At 39.6% G+C, this 20,376-nt stretch overlaps 2 protein-coding genes across 5 annotated transcripts in view; one reads left to right on the plus strand and one right to left on the minus strand.

The window, feature by feature from the left end:
- znf148 (zinc finger protein 148) overlaps positions 1-20,376 on the plus strand; it is a 103,596-nt gene that overhangs the window by 62,149 nt on the left and 21,071 nt on the right. For all 4 annotated transcript variants that reach the window (XM_089002111.1, XM_089002107.1, XM_089002109.1 and 1 more), the window contains one exon: positions 1,737-1,845. The gene's annotated coding sequence lies outside the window, so the exon portion shown is untranslated. The remainder of the gene's footprint in view (positions 1-1,736; positions 1,846-20,376) is intronic.
- On the minus strand, positions 1,494-17,818 carry LOC148894240 (polyprenol dehydrogenase-like). The gene is made up of 6 exons (XM_089002149.1): positions 17,761-17,818; positions 17,060-17,167; positions 15,592-15,660; positions 7,745-7,952; positions 6,544-6,753; positions 1,494-3,636 (listed from the first exon to the last, which is right to left on the minus strand). Exons 1-6 carry the CDS (start codon positions 17,816-17,818, stop codon positions 3,522-3,524), a joined length of 768 nt encoding a protein of 255 aa, XP_088858275.1. The 3' UTR covers positions 1,494-3,521.

Raw genomic sequence — 20,376 nt, forward strand, 5'->3', positions numbered from 1 at the left:
GCGTCTTACCGTAATTAGCTGGTCCCGCCCCCTTGTTCATGACAACACGATTGGTCATACACTGCCTTGCTCCAGAATCAAAACAATGGCTTCAGAGAGTTCAGATTCGGAGAAGATGCTTTAATGTTTGCAATCGATCAATCGATTGTCCGCTGGGAATTTGTGTCAACTTACATGACAACTTACTTTAGGCGTGTTACCGCAATTGGTTGCAACACACAACGATTCACCATGGCGTTATTTGTGTCGTTTTCCTTTTAATTTCGTGATCAACACTGTGTGTTTGGACGAAAAAAGTACCCAAAATGCATTGTGTGTCGCTTTCCACTTCAGAACTATTTGAATCATATTCAGAACTGGATGAGTAACAAGAAAGCATATTCTCCGAATCTGAAGCCATTGTTTTGATTCTGGAGCATGGCAGTTTGCGAAGGAGTATCCTGGCGTGACGTCACGAACAAAGGGGCGGGACTTTCTGAATCTCACCAGTTCCGAGCTCATTTTGTGGCAGTTTTGGGACACTTTACGTCATTTTGCATTTGACTAAAAATATCAGCCTGCGTGTTTTGGCTATTTTAGATGCTATGAAACGTTTTCCTGATGTCAGTTGGCAAACAAAAAAATGGTGTCGGTTGTCCTTTAAAGAGGAGGAAAGAGCTCACTCCGGCGCGCTTATAGCAAATGAGAGCCTGAATGTGTGGTGATCTGGCGTTGAAGTTCAGACTGTGCCTCAGGGCTCGGCGTCTCACGCCGTGTGTCATCAGACTGACAAGTTTCTCTCTCGCACGCGTTGTCAAGAACGGAGAGAGGAAGAGTGACACCATGATATGTTTATTGAGAGGCTTTGGATCATAGAAAAAAAGGTGGCGGCCTACTGCTGGAATGTCACAACAATTGAATTGACCTAATAATAATGAGAATGATTCAAATAAAATAAAATAAATAATAATAATAAAAATAATGATGACAATAAAATAATCATAATAATAATAAAAATAATGGTAATCATAATAATAATAATAATAGTAAATTTAAGAATAAAATAATAAAGTAATAATAAAAATAATGATGAAAATAAAATACAATAAAATAAAATAATCGTAATAATAATGATCATAATAATAATCATCATACAAGAATAGTAATAGAATAATAGTAATAGTAATAGTAATAGTAATAGAATAGAAAGTGGAAGGCGGAAGTAGTCGCCGAAACATGTCTCATATTTGAACACCTACACTGTCTGTAAGTAAAGAATCTGCTTAAAATTAAATCATAATACAAATAATAATAAATAATAATAATAAATAATAATAAAATAGTAAAAATGAAATGGTAAAAATAAAAATACAAATAAAAATCATTAAATAATTAAAAAATAAATAAAAATAAACATCATCATCATAATAATAAATAATAATAATAAAATAAGATAATAATAATAATAATAATAATAATAGTATTATTATAATTATTATATTATTAATAATAAAAAGAAAAGATAGGCTCCCTTTTTATAGAGATACAGGCACAGCCGCCAAGAGTTACATCAACGCACAGGACAAGACAGTTTCACAGTTTTGAACGAGTTAATTTCCAAATGGAAAAGTCACAATTACACAAGTCGAGGAGAGATTTGCTTTTACGAGGCAACAACAACATCAACAACAACAAAAAGCAGAAAAGAGGAATCGTGTTCAAAAATAAACCTTTTGTATGCCCTTTTTTTTTTACAGGAAATCAACAGGGGCCCAGATGGACTGAATGTTGACAATGGATTTGCGGAGGAAAGCGCGCAAACATCATGTGCATCAAATTGGACAGCAAAGGAGAGAAAACGAGGAGGTAGGAGACACTAAAATGTCTGCAGAAGAAGGATTAGGTTCATCTTGTAGCGCCTTGTATTCAATTTTCTTTTCCTATACATATACACAATTATGTTTTCCACCACTTGAACCGGGAACATTTAATATAAATGTAACTCCAGGTCAATCAGAAGAAGTCCACAAAGAGCTTCTCCGGTTTGTTTATGAAACGATCGCGGACGATTAGGATCAAATGATCATAAACCATCGACTTGACCGCTTGCTGCTATTTTTCATTTTGGGTTTTTGAAATTCAACACCCGATGTGTTTTATCCTGTTTGTGTCACTTACTTTACTTATTCACTAGCTAATAGCTATCTATTCGCTGGCTATTGGCTATCTATTTGCTACCTATTAGCTAACTATTCGCGAGCTAGCTAGCTTGCTATCTATTTGAGTTACTTCGGGGTTGAGTGAACGCTGGCGCGTGTGGCTTGAATCATATTCATAACTGGATGAGTAACGAGAAAGGATCTTTTCCCAATCTGAACTCTCTGAAGTTTTGATTCTCAAGCAATGCGTGACGTCACGAACAAGGGCCGCCCCCTTGTTCGTGACGTCACTGAATCCGAATCTCCTCAGTTTCGAGCTCATTTTGTGGCAGTTTAGGGACACTTTAAGTCATTTTTATTGGTCTTTTACATTTGACTAAAAATATCAGCCTGCGTGTTTTGGCTATTTTAGATGTTATAAAACATTTTTCTGATGTCAGTTAGGAAACCAAAAAAATGATATCGGTTGTCCTGTAAGATGAAATGTATCACAAGTAATTGTTAAGTCACATTATATGTGTCATATACATTAAGAGGACTCAATTTAGAACATCTGAGAATAGAATTTCGAAGCATTTTCGTCCTGTCTTGTGTCATCATTTTAACGTCAAAGAACCATGTTTATTTAGCTCGTCGCCATTTTGTTGTGGTCATGAAAGAAAAAGCAGTCAATGTCACCGTTGACCAAAAAAACAACACTGCTTCAATGCAAATGGGAAATGATGTAAGTTGCCGTTAGTCTTTTGTTGGATTTTTAAGAGTTGTAGTTTTTGTTTTTTTAAACACAGCAAAACACTAAAAATGGACAACGTGAAGACTCCGAAGCGCTTATTACAAGACGAGAAAAACACTAATAAGCAAAGTGCTGCCAGAAAAATGGGTCTCATCACATGATGACCCAAGAATCACTGATGTGTTCAAACTCGGCGATGACATCACTTGACGCCTCCAACGCGCTTAGCAAAAATCCAGAATGTGCGCTACGCTTTGACATTTAGAACCATATGGCAAAATGGACTTTCTATATTATACGTTTTTTTGCTCCAAATCACATTATTGAGATGCAAAACTGTGGGGGTAAAGTTCATCAACCTCCTCATTGACCAGGAGAGCGAGCGCTGTTAAGGCAGATGTCGTAGCTTCTCCACCACAGACTGACGACGATGGCCTGGAATGGATATGCACTGTTCGCTAGCTCACAACGCGTGGGGGGAAAAAAAAGTCTTCCATTCACTTTTAGCCCTTCTTTGGCGGGAGCGGAGAAAAAAATACGACCAATCATAGTCTCAGAAATGGCAACAATGAAAGAATGTGATTGGCACGATGCAATTTCAGTTACTGTGGAAGCAGAAGCCTGTGGCTAGTTTCCCAAAGGGTCAAATGTCAGCGGCGTGGTCGCATCCCTACGTCCGTTGGCCCAGTAGCCTCCTCCGCGCTCGCCCTCCAGTATCGGTGACAGAGAGGCGTATAAGTCTGTGGCGGCACCCTCTGTAGGAGTCTGTGGAATGCAAAGATGTACTGTAAATAAATACCTTAGAGGTGCTTGTGCTTCAAAAGTGCGTCACAATGACTGATTGTGAGACGTTTTATTTTGAAGGTGCTCGATGGCGATTACGTTTATAACTAACATTTAAAGGACAATCGCTACAATTTTTTTCGTTTCCTAACATCAGAAAAACGTTTTATAGCATCTAAAATACCCAAAACACGCAGGCTGATATTTTTAGTCAAATGCAAAACGCCAATAAAAGTGACTTAAAGTGTCCCAAAACTGCCACAAAATGCGCTCGGAACTGGGGAGATTCAGAAAGTCCCGCCCCCTTGTTTGTGACGTCACTATTGGTCACACACTGCCTTGCTCCAGAATCAAAACAATGGCTTCAGAGAGTTCAGATTGGGAGAAGATGCTTTCTTGTTACTCATCCAGTTATGAATATGATTCAAATAGTTCTGAAGAGGAAAGCATAAATGTTTGCAATCGATTCAAGAAGTCCTTCCGTATCAATTCGAGCCGTCTGGACTCCAATGTAGCGGCTGGGAAAATGGCGCCGCAAGAGTTTTGTTTTTCTACTTCTTCCTTTCCTCTTCCTTTCATCACTTTGCTGTGGTGAAATGTAAATTTCTCCACGACGAGACTAATGAAGGCTAATCCAATATGTATGTATTGGATTGTATTTTGTACAGCCGCCCCCATTTCAAGCTCAGATACCTCCATAGAATTTAGGAATTAGCTCTTTTTTGTTCTAATGAAAGAAGAGAGTCTAAGGTTTCTAACGCTGTTTGAATGTATATGTAGTCCTGCAATTTGAGTGAAAATGACAAAAACCCTGGCACTGGAGTGGACACATTTTTGCACATGGTCTGGCAGTGAATTCATTAATTTTAGGCCAGCTAATATTTCCTATATGTGGGGTACAACTCTCCGCACACATGACAAACAGTTAATGCAATAATTCAAATGAAGTCAAATTGTCATTTTCGTGTTTATTATGTTTGTTAAAGTCGTTACTTTTGGACGCATTTTTGCACATCTGGCAGTGAATTCGTTAATTTTAGGGCAGCTAATAATTCATATTTGTGGTATGCGGCGTACAACTCTCCGCACGCATGACAAAAGCAGTTAATGCAATAATTCAAATGAAGACACATTGGCATTTTCGTGTTTATTATGTTTGTTAAAGTCATTCTAAGTGCCGGAAACAAATTCCTTGTGTGTTCTACATACTTGGCAATAAAGATATTTCTGATTCTGATTGCACGCTGGGTCCGAGAAGACAGTAATTTCATGTGTGCTGTATGTCATGCATATTAGCATATTTAACAAGAAAGCTGACTTTGAATTTTGACTTTAACTTTGAAGTGGATCTTACATTACACCGAGATAAACATTTCAGACAGCCGTGCAATGACTTCCTTGCTTCAGCTGCTGCGTATAGTAAACAATTATTTTATTTGCTCGTACATCTCACTCTCTATTTAGTTTTAATGGTGTGGGCATGTAAACGACCCCAGCTGGGACTTTTCTTGGGCTTCGTTGGCGGATTGACAAATAAAACGGCGGCTTCTTTGAACGCATCCTCGTAAATCTTCACGTTTTCAGATGTTAAGAGGTTGCGACGAGCTAGAAAATCTGTTTGCGCCTCGCGATGTTCCCGCGAATGGTGTCCGCGTGTCTTCGTGTTAACAACTGGCTTGTGTGTGTGTGTGTGTGTGTGTGTGTGTTTGTGATTAATGTGCTCCCAAAGGTTGTGCTCACAGGCAAGTCCTTGTGACGATTGCAGTTTGAGTTCAAACACGCACACGAGTCTCCTTACATTAAATCCTGCCAACAGTAACAGCAGCCCGTGGCCTCATGCTTCAAGCTAACGCGAGGGCCCTTCTCAAATTTAACGCAAAGTGAACGGCTTGCAGTGAACCAACGGCCTTACCGAGATTTTTACTTTTTTCTTTGATGTCGCACGTTTTTACTTACTAAACCTGGAATGCATCTGGAAATTACGGTGATACCTTGGCTTACGAACTTAATTGGTTGCCAGACAGAGTGTGTAAAGCAAAAAGTGTGTATCCCAAAAATTTATTTCACATAGGAAACCATTCAAATGAGAATAATCCGTTCCCAGGTCCCCATAAAACATCATTTTCTAATTTTCTAAGCCTTAAAACTACACAAAATACACCTTATTTTATGTATAATAAGTGTGCTATGGTATTATAATTAAAGAAATAAACTGCACTGTATAATAACGTGGTTTTATTAACCTTTGTGATGGTCGTTGATGGCTTGATGGAATGCAGGCCGGTTTCATCAGCATTAAACACTTGTTAAGGAACGTAGCCTTCTACTTTCACCAGCTTGAGGAATGATCCCTTGTAGGTGCTTTCTCTGCCATAATTTTACCTAGTTCCTCATCAATTGTATTCAGTTTAGATGGGTTGATAGCTTTTTGTATCAAGTGTACGGATGGTTCGTGCGGGTTATTTGTGGAGTCTGATTAATGGGAATTTTAACCTTGCAGTCTACACTCTGCCTTTGAACTATCAAAGTTGAAACAATTCCAAATTTCACTGTTTTCGATCCATTTTCTTACTCTGTCGTCTGCCTGTTTATTTAATGTTTAAACCACCTCCCCTCACTGCTGCGTTCTTGACCAATCACGTGGCTTTAACCGACGACTGGGGGCGGGGAATAGAGGACCAAAACAAGCCGGCTGCCATTTTCTTGTTAGCGAATGACACATCACTCATTGTGGCAGCTCCGTGTGTATCCCGAAAAATAGTTTGTATGCCAAGGTCAAATGTTCATAAATTTAACGTTCGTAAACCGAAAGGTTCTTAAGGCAAGGGGTTCGTAAACCGAGATGTCACTGTAATTTGATTTTATCATATGGGTTGAGTAGTTGCCTACCCTGAAAAAGCAAACGGGACACAAGACCATGTGCGAGGCGCAGGGGCGTCCAGAGGTGGCGGTAGAGAGACGTGTCCACCATGCCAGGATCCACAGCGCAGGAGCGGATTGGAAAATCCTTCCTGTTGCAGCTCCCGGTGGAGGTGGGAGCTAAATAAGAGCTGCGCCAGCTTACTGTCACAATAAGCCGCGTGGGCTGAGTAGCACTGTCTGCAGAGGGAGAACAAGGTCCCATATTTACACGTGTCTCTTTTTGGATTTGACGTGCTAGCGGCGCAGGCCTGAGGGATGCTAACGTAAATAAATAAATAAATAAACACCTGTCCAAATAAATATAAAAATAAATAAATATACAAACAAATAAACACGCGGATAAATAAACACATCAATAAATAAACTGTTAGAGAAACAGACAATTACATAAATACGTACATACATAAATATCTAAATAAATTAAAAGATAAATAAACAGGTAGATAAACAGACAAATAAACAAAGAAATACATGTACAACTGAATAAATAAAGTAATAAATAAACACGTATAAATAAATATACAAACAAATAAACACACAGATAAATAAACAAACAATACACAAAACTGATAGATCAACAGACAATTAAATACATAGATAAATAAAAACATAAATACATAAACACCTGACTAAATTAACTAACTAAATAAATAAATACACAAATAAATAAACAGGTAGATAAACAGACAACTAAACAAATAAATACATGTACCACTGAATAAATAAATTAATAAATAAACACGTTTAAATAAATAAATATATAAACAAATACACAGATAAATAAACAAAAAATACACAAAACTGATAGATCAACAGACAATTAAATACACAGATAAAATAAATACAAACTAATAAAAAATAAAATAATAACAAAATAAAAACAAACGAATAAACAAATACATAAATAGATAAACACACAATTGATAGATAAATAAACAGGTAGGTAAACACACAAATAATTAAACACACATAAATAAATACGTAAATGAATACTTGTACAAATAAATAAATACACAAACAAACATACATAAATAAACACAAAACAGAGAGAATAAAATAACGCATAAATAAATAAATGCAGTACATACATGCATGCAGTACATACATACATGTAGTAGATACATACATGCAATACATACATACAGACAGTACATGAATAAATAAATACCTGCAATTCAAGTCATGGATCCGGATCTGGCCGTTTCGGTGCGCAGAGGAGGAGACATTGACCACCCGTGAGAAGTTGCCAGATTTGCCGCTGAGCTTCAACGTGTCCAATATCAGCCAGGTTAACAGGAAACGGCCCAGATAGTTCACGCCAAAGTGCACTTCAAATCCATTCTTGGTACGAGCCTCGGGAACTAGCATGACACCCGCTATGCACAAAACACCCACACATGCAATTAGTGGTTCCATTTCCCTTCAGGGGCTTTAACGAAGCTGAACTGAAAAAGTCTGATATTCAAATTGTGATTGGATCATTAATGCACGTTAATGGAAAGCATGCTTCCTCCACCATAACGGCGTTATGTTCTCCTTTTTTCCCCCCTCCCACGTTACAAATTTATAGATTGATAAAAACGCCCACTCGTGGGACAAAATATTTGGTGCGTTTGAATATCGGGGCGTCGTCAATTTAGTCCCTTTTACAAAGAAAATAATAACACTTGAGCAATTTTACTACAAGATATGTGATAGAGAATAAACAGAATAGAAATTATCATATTTAAAAGTTTCATGCTTAGAAGGCCCACAATGGAAGCACAACATCTGGAGTCAATCTGAGGTGAACAGACACCGCCTGTTAAACTGTTATCTTCATGTAGAAGATCTGGCCTTGGTCTAATTTACAACTTCTCCTTCACGGGAAGAGGCCATTAGCCAGATTACAAATCTATCAGTTCATGGAAAGGACAACCAATTAAAATGTCTATGTTCTGTTGTCTGTGCTCGGGATGTCCAGGGACGTGGTATTCAAATCAAGTAAACTATGTTTTACTAATGTATCACTTAAATTTGCAGAAACTCTCAATAAATAGCTTGGCAGAGGGTTGAACGGTTGATAAAGAATAGACAGAATCGAAGTTATCACATTTAAAAGGTTCATGCCGCCGAACACAAGGCCCACAATGGAAGCACAGACAATCTGGGGTCAATCTGAGGTGAACAGACACCGCCTGTTAAACTATTAATGTATCACTTAAATTTGCATATACTCTCAATAAATAACTTGGCAGAAGGCTGCAGAAATTGGGCGTCTGTCATGAATGGCTGCGTCCCCTGCCGGCAGTAAAAGACAATCTTCCTTTGTTCGAGCCTTCCTGCACTAGTATCATCATAAAAAAAATTGCATTTGTAGCGTCCTTCCATCACGTCAATGTATTTTGCTGTACATGTTTGGTCTGAGAACCGTGTTGCACCCAAAAGCCGCCAGAAGAGGGCATCCAAGCTCCATATAAGGAATTTATCAGCCTGTGGAAGCGCAGGTGGCCACTGGAGGTCGCCATTTTGTGCCTCTTTTTTTTGGGGGGTGTGAGATTTTCCCCCAATGTTGCCTCAAAATGGCACATATAATTCTTTAATCGATTGCAAACATGTATGCTTTCCTCTTCAGAACTACTTGAATCCTATTCATAACTGGAGGTGTAAAAAGAAAGCATATTCTCCGAATCATTTTTATTGGTGTTTTGTATTTGAATAAAAATATCAGCCTGCGTGTTTTGGCTATTTTAGATGCTATCAAACGTTTTTCTGATGTCAGTTAAAAAACAAAAAAAGTGAGAGAAAACTCACACACGGACAGACAGACAGACAGACAGAAAGAAAGCGAGGCACATACATGAGAAGCATCGCAAACGGATTATTTCCGCAAAGCATTTCGCTGGTAAGACATCAAAGAAGTTTTAATCATCTCTTTACAGGCGCCTCGGCGGCATCGCATGCCACAACACGGGCGGCTTATAGCGGCGGCGGCGGCACATGGCCGCTTTACGTGAAAATCCAAGACGTGTTCCGATGACAGTTTGACACGCTATTAGATGGGCTTGAAGGATTGATACGGAGTGACTTAGGGGTCAGGGGGCGTCAGCATACGGGTCTATTCAAGTCTGGGCAAAAAAAACAAGACTGGACAGTACATGCAGTGGCGGGCCATGCATGTCACGTCTAGGCCTTCAGTAGTGCTATGTCTGTCTGCTATGTATGTTACATTCCTGCACGTCCACTAGAAGGTGGCATTGGCCAGGAAATAACTTGTGACATGAAGATACAGTAAAGTCTCGTTATATCGATATCGGATATATCGATAGTCCCGGTTATATCGCTATTTTTTCGGACTCCCTTGAATATCGATATAACGAGACTTTACTGTACTTAAAGGACAACCGACACCATTTTTTGTTTCCTAACTGACATCAGAAAAACATTTTCTAGCGTCTAAAATACCCGAATGAATACATTGGGCAATAGCGCTGTTACCTGCGTGTGCTAATTGCTGCTATCTAGAGGATCAATTAGGAACAGCAAATTAGCTTATGACATGTCATTAACTAAAATAGCACCCCACATTTTCTGAAATGGTGATTTTTTTTTTTCCCCACGAAAATTGTGACATTCAACCAAGAGACAGTGACTGTTTTTTTAAAGAGTTCAATGTGAAGTGATTTATTTCAATTAATTGCTGTTATATGTAAAGAACGTCCACCATGGTTGGACTCCTTTAATCGATTGCAAACATGTATGCTTTCCTCTTCAGAACTATTTGAATCCTATTCATAACTGGATGAGTAACATGAAAGCATCTTCTCCGAATCTGAAGCCATTGTTTTGATTCTCCAGCAAGGCAAGACGTCCTTGCGTGACGTCACGAACAAAGGGGCGGGACCTTCTGAAACTTTCGGAGGTCATTTTGAAGTAGTTTTGGGACACTTGAAGTCATTTTTATTGGTGTTTTGTATTTGACTAAAAATATCATACTGCGTGTTTTGGCTATTTTAGATGCTATCAAACGTTTTTCTGATGCCAGTTAGGAAACCAAAAAAAAGGTGTCGGTTGTCCTTTAAAGATCAATGTCACCTTGACGCAAACGTGTGCTACATTTGAAGTCAGTCCAAAAATTAAAATGCTTTATTTTTTTTTTCATCTGCCTTGATATATTACATTGGATTAGTATGATGGACAAGCTCAAATGCGATATCGGCATGATCAAATCATCCCTGATCTAATCAAACTAAAAAGTAAAAGTTCTCCACATTTCCAAATTGGAATTGGCAAAGCAAGACAATCAGGGATGTAGCAGATAACAACATCATACCGATGTCTCTCCAAGATAAGCTCATCCGTCTGTGAGCCAGTCTCCAAAATAGTACATCTGAGTTTTTTTTTTTTTCAATTTTACCGCAGTCACAGGATATTTTTTCTGCGGGTGAGCAGTGGCAGCCACACGCGCCAGCGTTCACTCAACCCAGAAGTAACAAAGTAAAAAAAACAACTTCATAACAATATGACAACACAAAGACACAGAATGTCATTCACATTCATTCTTCAGCAATTTCTGTACCCTTTTTGTGACATGAAGCAGTTCTAGATGAAACAGGAGAGGATCAAAGCGTCCTTTTCAGCAGTGGATCGGGGACGTTATGGTGGAATGTGCACGTCTACTACATGCTAAATGTTGAAAGCAAACACGCAGCTGTAGCATCCATTGACGAAAAGAGATTGCCTCACATCTCCTGTCCCACATAAATCCGCTTCGATTCCAAGCCGCGACAGGGGACGCAGCCATTCATGACTGACGCCCAACTTCTGCAGCCCTCTGCCAAGTTATTTATTGAGAGTATATGCAAATTTAAGTGATACATTAGTAAAACATCGTCTTCTTGATTTAAATACCACGTCCCTGGACATCCCAAGCACCAACAACTATAAACAAGAGAACATAGACATTTTAATTGGTTGTCCTTTCCATGAACTGATAGATTTGTAACCTGGCTAATGACGTCTTCCTAAGAAGGACTTTACCAAGTCCTAAATTAGTTCTAGGCCAGATCGCCTACATGAAGATGACAATTTAACAGGCTGTGTCTGTTCACCTCAGATTGACCCCAGATTTTCTGTGCTTCCATTGTGGGCCTTGTGTTCGGCGGCATGAACCTTTTAAATATGATAACTTCGATTCTGCCTATTTGATGAAATCTTTCAACTGGCCATTTCAAGCAGTTTTACACACTATTAATGTTCCCAAAACACATCAAGGATCAAATAAAAAAAAAATATTTTTGAAGCACCAGAGTCAATTTTCAAGTCTTCATTGACGGACAGCAACCTTGAATTAAAAACTTGTTTTTACAAGCTCAGCCGTTCCACTTTTGACACAACCTGCAAGGAATACCCGGACATATCCGGAGTAATCTACCCGCTGAACAGCAGGTAATTAATATGAATGTTGGCTTGCAGCAATATCTTATTGGAGTTCAATTTGAGGCTTTCATCTTTGTGCACCCGTCAAACGTCTCGGAAATAACTTTGCGCAGATCGACGGTAGACGGGGTATGATGGACATCCGCGCCGTCGTCACTGAGCATAAATCCACCGGGCTTCAAAAGGCATCTTGTGCCCCCGCGGTTGGTGGCTGCAGCAAATATGATTAAGCTGGATTACATTGAAAGCTTATTTGAAGAATCTGCTGTCGCTAAACACGTCACGTTTGTCCTGCTGCTGATCTCACATGAAGAAGAAAAAAAAAAATTATGCATTAAAGGACAACCGACACCATTTTTTTTTGTTTAAAAAAAGTGCCGGTCAGACCTCTGGCAATGTTTTTTTTTCCTTCCACGAGGGGGCAGCATTTGCGTTTTGACCGCGTTTGCGCTTTGTTGCAGCTTCAGCTTTTATTAAAGCGCCATATGCTTTCAACATTCAGCTCGTAGCCTGATTATTAATGAGCATTTGCTAGCTATTTGCTATCTATTAGCTCTGTCTGGCTTGATATCTAGCTAGCTATCTATTCACTATCTAGCTGGCTGGCTATCTAGCTAGGTATCTGTTGGCTATCGATTGGATAGCTAGCTAGATTTCTATCTTAGTTACGCCCGGGTAGAGTGAACGCTGGCGTGTGTGGCTGCCGCTGCTCACCCGCAGAAAAACTGATGCAGTGACTGTAAAGTGACCTTGAGAGTTTTGAAAGGCACTTATAAATGAAATGTATTATTATTATTATTATTATTATTAATATATAAATCAATATGTATGTTTTATATTGTATTTTATACAGCCGCCCCCATTTGAAGCTCAAATAACTCCAGACCCATTTAACTCATTCAGTGCCAGACGTGTGCAAAAATGTGTCCACCCCGGTGCCAGGGTTTTTGTCATTGTCACTTGAATTCCAGGACCCACAGAATATTGAGTTTTAGGACGACATAAACATTCAATGCAAAGTAAGAAACATTCTTCTTTCATCAGACAAAAAGAGTTAATTTCTAAATTATATGTGTCTGGAGTTATATGAGCTTGAAATGGGGGCGGCCGTCCTAAATACAATGCAATACATTCATATTGGTTTATATAGTGGTTTAACAACAGCTGATGCTGGAGCAAAGCGCTAACATGGAAAAATGCTGTCCCCTTGTGAAAAAGAAAAAAAACATTGTCAGAGGTATGACCAGCGCTTTATCAGCACTTCCCGAAAACATTTGTGAATGACAGTGAATGAGTTAATCACCCCCCCGCCCCAATTCCCTCACCAGCTGCCTTAGCTGGCACGGGAGCAAGAGCAGCTGAAGAGCAGTTGGCTGGCGCGTCGATGGCTGTCAAGCTAAGCAACAGCAGCCATGTGGCCGTTGTCATTGACGTCGATTTCCTCAAAACGAGTCGACGGCGAGATTGATCACTTCTTTTTTGTAATTGGCAGGCGCTGATGCATGAGGGACACGGGGGGGGTTGGACTGCTGCCAGATGCTTGTGCACTGGATGAAAATGTGTGTTATGTTTGTGGTTGAATGAGCCAGTAATGGATTCCCATTAGTATGTGTGGAGGCACACATTGAACGTCTCTGTCCAAACTCCCTTTGGCACACTTGCTCATATTTGCACCAAATATATCGGCCTTCATTCAATCAGTCTGATGAAAGAATGATCCTTCATCTTTTTAAAGGACAACCGACACCTTTTTTTTTGTTTCCTAACTGACATCAGAAAAACGTTTTACAGCATCTAAAATACCCAAAACACACAGGCTGATATTTTTAGTCAAATGCAAAACATCAATAAAAATGACTTCAAGTGTCAGCAGAGCCAGCATTCACTCAACCGGGAAGAACTCAAATAAATAAAAAAAAAACTAGCTAGCTAGCTAATAGATAGCCAGCCAGCTAGCTAATAGCCAATAGATAGCCAGCCAACTAGATAGCTAGCCATTGGATAGCTAATAGATAGCCAGCCAGCTAGCTAGCTAATAGACAGCCAATAGATAGCCAGCCAACTATAGAATCAGAAGTCTCGAAACTTGTGCGCCATCAGGACTTTTGTTTCTGACATCAAGCGGCTCTTGTAATGATATGAGCAACTCATATTTGCTTGTTTCTACGAGCGATGCCTGACTAGACACCAAACGAGCATTTGCTGCTATGAGTCAGTAAATCCGCGTCAATTCCAAGCCGCGGCAGTTCCACATCGGCGCTCCGCGCTGACTTTCCAACAGCACCGACCTTTCCGCTGAACAAAGCGGGACTGTGAAAATGCTGACAATTACAAGCGCAAAAGCGCTGTCCAGCGATGACAGTTAAATAACACCGACATTTCTCCCATTCTCCAAATCAAAAACAGTGCTGGCATATTCGTGCTGCTGCCGAAAAGGCGCAACCGCTCAGCAGTCTCCTCTTTGATGAATGTGGTGGCCAAAAACGCTGAAAAACAATCCATCGCCATTCTAAAGAAAATACCAAAACAACAACAAAATGCCTACTCGGGCTCCATTTTGGACTTCTGGTTGCCTTTTGCTATGTTCCATTGTGATTGGATGGAAAGCAATCCATATTGGATGTCACCAACCTTTTTGAAAGTCAGCCGTGTTAGCATATTAGCATATTATGATCAGGATGAGCTGATTGTTAGAATATGGCGTTCAGGAGGAGGAAATAGCCCGAAACATGCAATATAAAGCCCTTCCAGGAGCGTGGTTGGTTGCTCATCCCTGAAGCTTTTCAATAAATGACCTTGTATGACCTTTGGGTCACATGGGTCTGGCCCTCATAAAAAAAAAAAATACTGAGCTGCAAAGCATTTTCTATTAAATTATTCAAACACACGCACACACGCAAGACAGGCGAGACACAGATAGAAACAAGGTATTTATGCATGCTCGCCACAGGCAACTCTGGATGTCCACTAATTTTAGTCACGCTGCACTTGAAAGTTACACAATCCGCCTCAAACCAAAAACTTGGGATTAAAAAGGAAAATAGCTCACATCCGCCTATAAAGTGAGTATGTGCGTACGTACGTACGTACGTAAGTAAGTTAGGTCTCTGCCTAAGCACTGTTCAGTGAGAAATGTGTACTTTCGTTGTCTTTGGAACGTCAACTCTTTCATGTATAAATAATGATGAACTCATCCACTGCCAGACCTTGTGAAAAATGTGTCCACTCCAGTGCCAGGGTTTTTGTCATTTTCACTCAAATTCTAGGACCTACAGAATATTAAGTTTTAGGTCGACATCAGCATTCAACAACCGACACCATTTTTTGGTTTCCGAACTGACTGAGTCCTCTTCATGTACGTATATTACACATATAATGTGACTTAACAATTACTCGTGATACATTTCATCTTAAAGGACAAACTATACTGTTTTTTTGTCATAATAAATGTGCTATTGTATTGTATTGTACTCGCTATTCCCATTTCACCCTCATGTCTCGTCCCCTCCGTCAACAAATTCGTATCATGCCACCATCGCTGGGAAACGGTCCTTTAAGTGCTCATGTTACTATTCACGGACACGCGTGTGGATTCACCTTTAGCCTCGTTGTACTCTTGATGGATCTTTCCGACGACTGCCAGACCTTGTTGTTCGTCCTTGCAACCTAGCAACAAAAGGACAAAAGCGAATGAATCAAAAACATGTTAAAATATTACATATCAATTTCTGCTCATTTTAACATCTAATTCGAATTTCTTGATTCGTCAAATGACAGGCGACGTGTCACGGCACCGCTTTTTTTTTTCATGTTCTTGAGAATGAATGACAGCCTGTTGAAAGCAACCTGGGACTTCCTGTCGCTGGCAAGCTATTAATTATGAATGCAATAACTCCACTGGCGGCGTTAACACTTCCTAATGCTGCTTGGGTGAGGATCGGGGGAATAGTGCGGCGGATGTTGAGGATGACATCAGAATATAAATACAGTGATACCTTGGTTGACGAATTTAATTGGTTCCTAGACAGAGTGTGTAAGGCGAAAAGCGTGTATCCCCAAAATTAATTTCCCATAGGAAACCATTAAAATGAGAGTAATCCGTTCCCAGGTCCCCATAAAATATCATTATCTACTTTCTAATTTTCTAAGCTTTAAAGGTGACTGTAAAGTGTCCTTGGGAGTTTTGAAAGGCACGTATAACTTAAATATATTATTATTATTATTAAAACTACAGAAAATATAACTTATTTTATGTATAATAAATGTCCTATGGTATTATAATTAAAGAAATAAACTGTACTGTATAATAAAGTGATTTGATTGACCTTTGTGATGGTCGTTGATGGCTTGACGGAATGGAGTGGCCGCTTTGGATTGGATTGGATATGCCTTTATTAGTCTCACAGTGGAGAAATTTACATTTCACAGCAGCAAAGTGATGAAAGTAGAAAAACAAAATACATGAGCATCATCATTAAACACTTGATGAGGAATGTAGCCTTCTTCTTTCACCATCTTGAGGAATGATCCCTTGTAGGTGCTTTCTCTGTTATAATTTTATCTAGTTCCTCATCAATTGTGTTCTCTTTAGCTGGGTTGATAGCTTTTTGCATCAAGTGTACAGACGGCTTGTGCGGGTTATTTGTGGAGTCTGATTGATGGGGTATTTTAACCTTGCAGTCTACACTCTGCTTTGGAACTATCAAAGTTGAAACGAGTCCAAATGTGACTGCCACCATCTCACGCATACCGTTTTATGACTCCACCCCCAACCCGTACTACCACTTTACATACTGCTGTTTTTGGATTTAAAATTAAATCGTGTCTTTTACTAATCATAAAAGATATGATGATTGTTGAAAAATCACTCCTCGGGTTATGATTTACTGCTATTGTGGCAGATTTCGAATGACTATGATCAGTAAATGATGGCGAGTGTCCGCCCCCCAATATCTGATAGCGCTCTGTCTATTGTATGCTTAAGTGGTTATCTGCTTTCGTCATACTATTTACACGCCGGCAAAGTGGAATATATTATTATTATTATTACAATATCATACCGTACTTATGATAACACGTGCCCGCAATTTGGCCATGTGGCGGGCGACCTCATAGCCGATTCCCCTTCCTCCTCCCGTCACTATGGCAACCTTGCCATCTTGTCGGGGCATCGCTGGCAGAGGCAAAAGAGGACACGCGGTTATCAGATGGAACGTTGTGAGATAAGGGAGACGTTGATGTACGTTTTAGAACCGTTCAAAGGCGTTAAATATGAGGCAATAATTTGTGGTTGTTAAAATATTCATCCATATATATTTTTGTATATTATTTTTGAAATATATTATATATTTTGTAGTGCACTTCCTCATTCGGGTCATGATTAATTCCTTACATGGAGCTTTGTCGCCCTCTTCTGCCTCTTTTTGGTCCTACGTGACGTTTTCAGACCAAAGTACAGCAAAATGCATTGACGTGATTGAAGGACTGCTACAATGTGTCCTTTTTTTTTGGTCAGGGGCGTTCCTTCAGTGACGTAGGGTGAGGACTCGTCACCAACTCAAAAACAAGACTTCCTGAATATTCAGCGCGAGTCTTAAAAGGTAAAATATAGCTATATGCGGTGGAATCTTTGTAAAATACGCTCAGTAGAAGTCATTTGAAGCCAAATTATGGACACAACTTGTCCGGAGACGTCGGTTGTTCTTTAATGTCATTCATACCGCCATATCAGTTTTATAACTCCATATATACCACCCCATATTTCACCCTGGTCAACAGTTTCTCCATGGCACAGCATGGTCTTCATGGCCTTCATTTTTCCCATCCCACCGCCATAACAACGTCGCCCGAATTATTTACAAACAATTCAAGTATGTTGACACGCTGCTAAAAAAATCTCTGAGGAATTGAAATAGTCAGTGTTGGAGTCATGAATGTTAAATTTGGACCGAGGCGCCGCCAGCCACACTGGAGGACAGAGCGCTTGGCGCAAAATGGAGACAGAATAAGAGCATCATTACAGTCATCGGGAAGAATTTGAAGCAAATGAATTCCGGCGCGGCATTAGCACAAATGTGAACAGACGAGCCATTGCCGGGCTGCTTTGTGATTGGCGTGCCATCTGAATTATCACGCCACTCAAAGTGGGCCAGCCAAAACTCTTCAAACATTTCTCTTAAGGATAATCTCTGGATTATTAACTCAGTCATTGCCAGACAATGTTCTAAAATTGTGACCACTCCAGTGCCAGGGTTTTTGTCATTTTCACTCAAATTGCAGAACCCACAGAATATTGAGTTTTCAGACTACATAAACATTCAATTCAGCCTAAGAAACCTTAAACTCTCTTCTTTCATCAGAAAGAAACAGTTAATTCCTAAATAATATGTATCTGGAGTTATCTGAGTTTGAAATGGGGGCAGATGTACAAAATACACTACATATTGATTAGTAGTGTGCTTTAACAACAGCTGAAGCTGGAACAAAGCGCTAACATGGAAAAAAGGGAAATGTTGCTGGAAGGGAAAAACATTGCCAGAGGTCTGACCAGCGCTTTGTAGTGCCACATTGTAGTTACTGTTTCCTCTCGGGGTGGCTGTTATTTGATTAGATTGGATTTGATTTGCCTTTTTTCGTCTCGCAGTGGACAAATTTACATTTCACAGCAGCAAAGTTATGAAAGTTATGAATTTGGGGAAGCCATTAGAATGTTTAATGCCTCCAGATATTACATGTAGCACTCGCAATAAATTGATGAATAACTACTTTTCAAATTTGAAGTAAAAACAATAATGACTGTTTTGTGGTTTATAAAGGACACATTTTCATTTTAGTTCAGACTTTATGTCACTTGACATGCTTGTATTGCCTTCGCGGACCGAAAAAAAATGAAGTGAAGGGCCAGATATGGCCCCCGGACCTCGACTTTGCTACCTTAACTATATTGACCACGTGGTCCGTATAAATATTGGCGACAAGAGATTGTGTTAGCGCCACTGGACTTGGACAAAACGCTCATCCTTGCCTCCACATGTGTTGCTGTTAATGTGAGATGAGTGGATGTGTGTGTATGAGAGAGACTTTGTTCTCTCGCAGCCTGAGAGGTTGAGGGTCAGTGAGGCGAGCCAGCCTGCTATTGTTTAAAGGAAATTGCATCTCACGCATGACTGTGGGATGATTATTTGGGATGATGGGATGTCAGGAAGACAGCTCTCCGTATACCCCATACACACACACTCGAAGGCATACGGGAAATAGGACATGACAGGAGGGCGTGTGATGTAAACAATATGTGAACCGCATCAAAATAGCTCCAACAAGTCACCTCATCTTTTTTTTATTATTATTAATATTGTGGTTGTTTTTGGATGACATCCACAGAACTGGCTCCAAAATACGACTTGTCTCCCTTCATAAATCAAGGCGGCTATTAGCATTCGCCGGGTATGATGATGACTGTTTGTTTATGTGAGTTCCAAAACAAAAATGGCTCTTGTTTTCTTTCGTAAGGCATAGGAATCAGTTGATGAATTGATTGAATTTAATGAATTGATTGAATTGAAAACTGGGAAGTGTAGCTGTGGACGATTCTGCGTTGTATGACACCAGCATCAAAATAGGAGTTCAGAACATTCAGTGGAGAAAACCCTTTCCACACACTCTTACTCTCTTTTCGTTTATAATAATAATAATAATAATAATAATACATATCATTTATAAGCGCCTTTCAAAACTCTCAAGGTCACTTTATAGTCACAGGATAAGTTTTTCTGTGGGTGAGCAGCGGCAGCCACACGCGCCAGCGTTCACTCAACCCGGAATAACTCAAATAGATAGAAAGCTAGCTAGCTAAATAACACATAGCTAATATATAGCTAATAGATAGCCAGCTAGCCAATAGACAGCTAGCTTGTTAGCTAGCTAGCTAATCGATAGCTAGCTAGATAGCCAGCTAGCTAACCTGACACCTAATAAATAGCTAGATATTACATAACTAAGATAGCTAGCTAGATAGCTTGTTAACCAGATAGCTAATAGATAGCAAATATATCACTAGCTAGCCAGCCAGAAAGCTAATAGATAGTAAATAGATGATTAGCTAGGTAGCCAGTTGCACATGGACATATCTTTATCGAGCATATATTTTATTAAATGTTTTCGTGTTAGTCGTGCAGAAAAAAGGGAATTATAAGATAGCTTCCTTTATGGCCGTTCCTCCTGGGGACAAAGTCAGACTCTCGTGGGAAGGACTCACAGCTCAGACGCTAACGAGACAGCACATGTGAGCACGCAGAGACCTCCACAGGGATTGCGATCATTTACAGTCTGAAGAAGCACAAAGAGGGGCAAAGCGTGACGGCGTCTTTTCTAGCAACAGGTGCT

Source organism: Hippocampus bargibanti, linkage group LG08 (genome assembly GCF_051943395.1).
Source record: "Hippocampus bargibanti isolate YZ-2025 linkage group LG08, ASM5194339v1, whole genome shotgun sequence".
Lineage (NCBI taxonomy): Eukaryota > Metazoa > Chordata > Actinopteri > Syngnathiformes > Syngnathidae > Hippocampus > Hippocampus bargibanti.

What these genes read in the sequence shown, in the direction of transcription:
- LOC148894240 (XM_089002149.1), bottom strand. Translation starts at nt 17,818, where the DNA reads ATGGGAAAAATGAAGGCCATGAAGACCATGCTGTGCCATGGAGAAACT. An exon ending in TGGAGAAACTGTTGACCAGG is followed by an intron (nt 17,168 to 17,760) that starts GTGAAATATGGG and finishes TGCCTCTGCCAG; the next exon opens with CGATGCCCCGACAAGATGGC. An exon ending in ATCCATGACTTGAATTGCAG is followed by an intron (nt 6,754 to 7,744) that starts GTATTTATTTAT and finishes CTCCCTCTGCAG; the next exon opens with ACAGTGCTACTCAGCCCACG.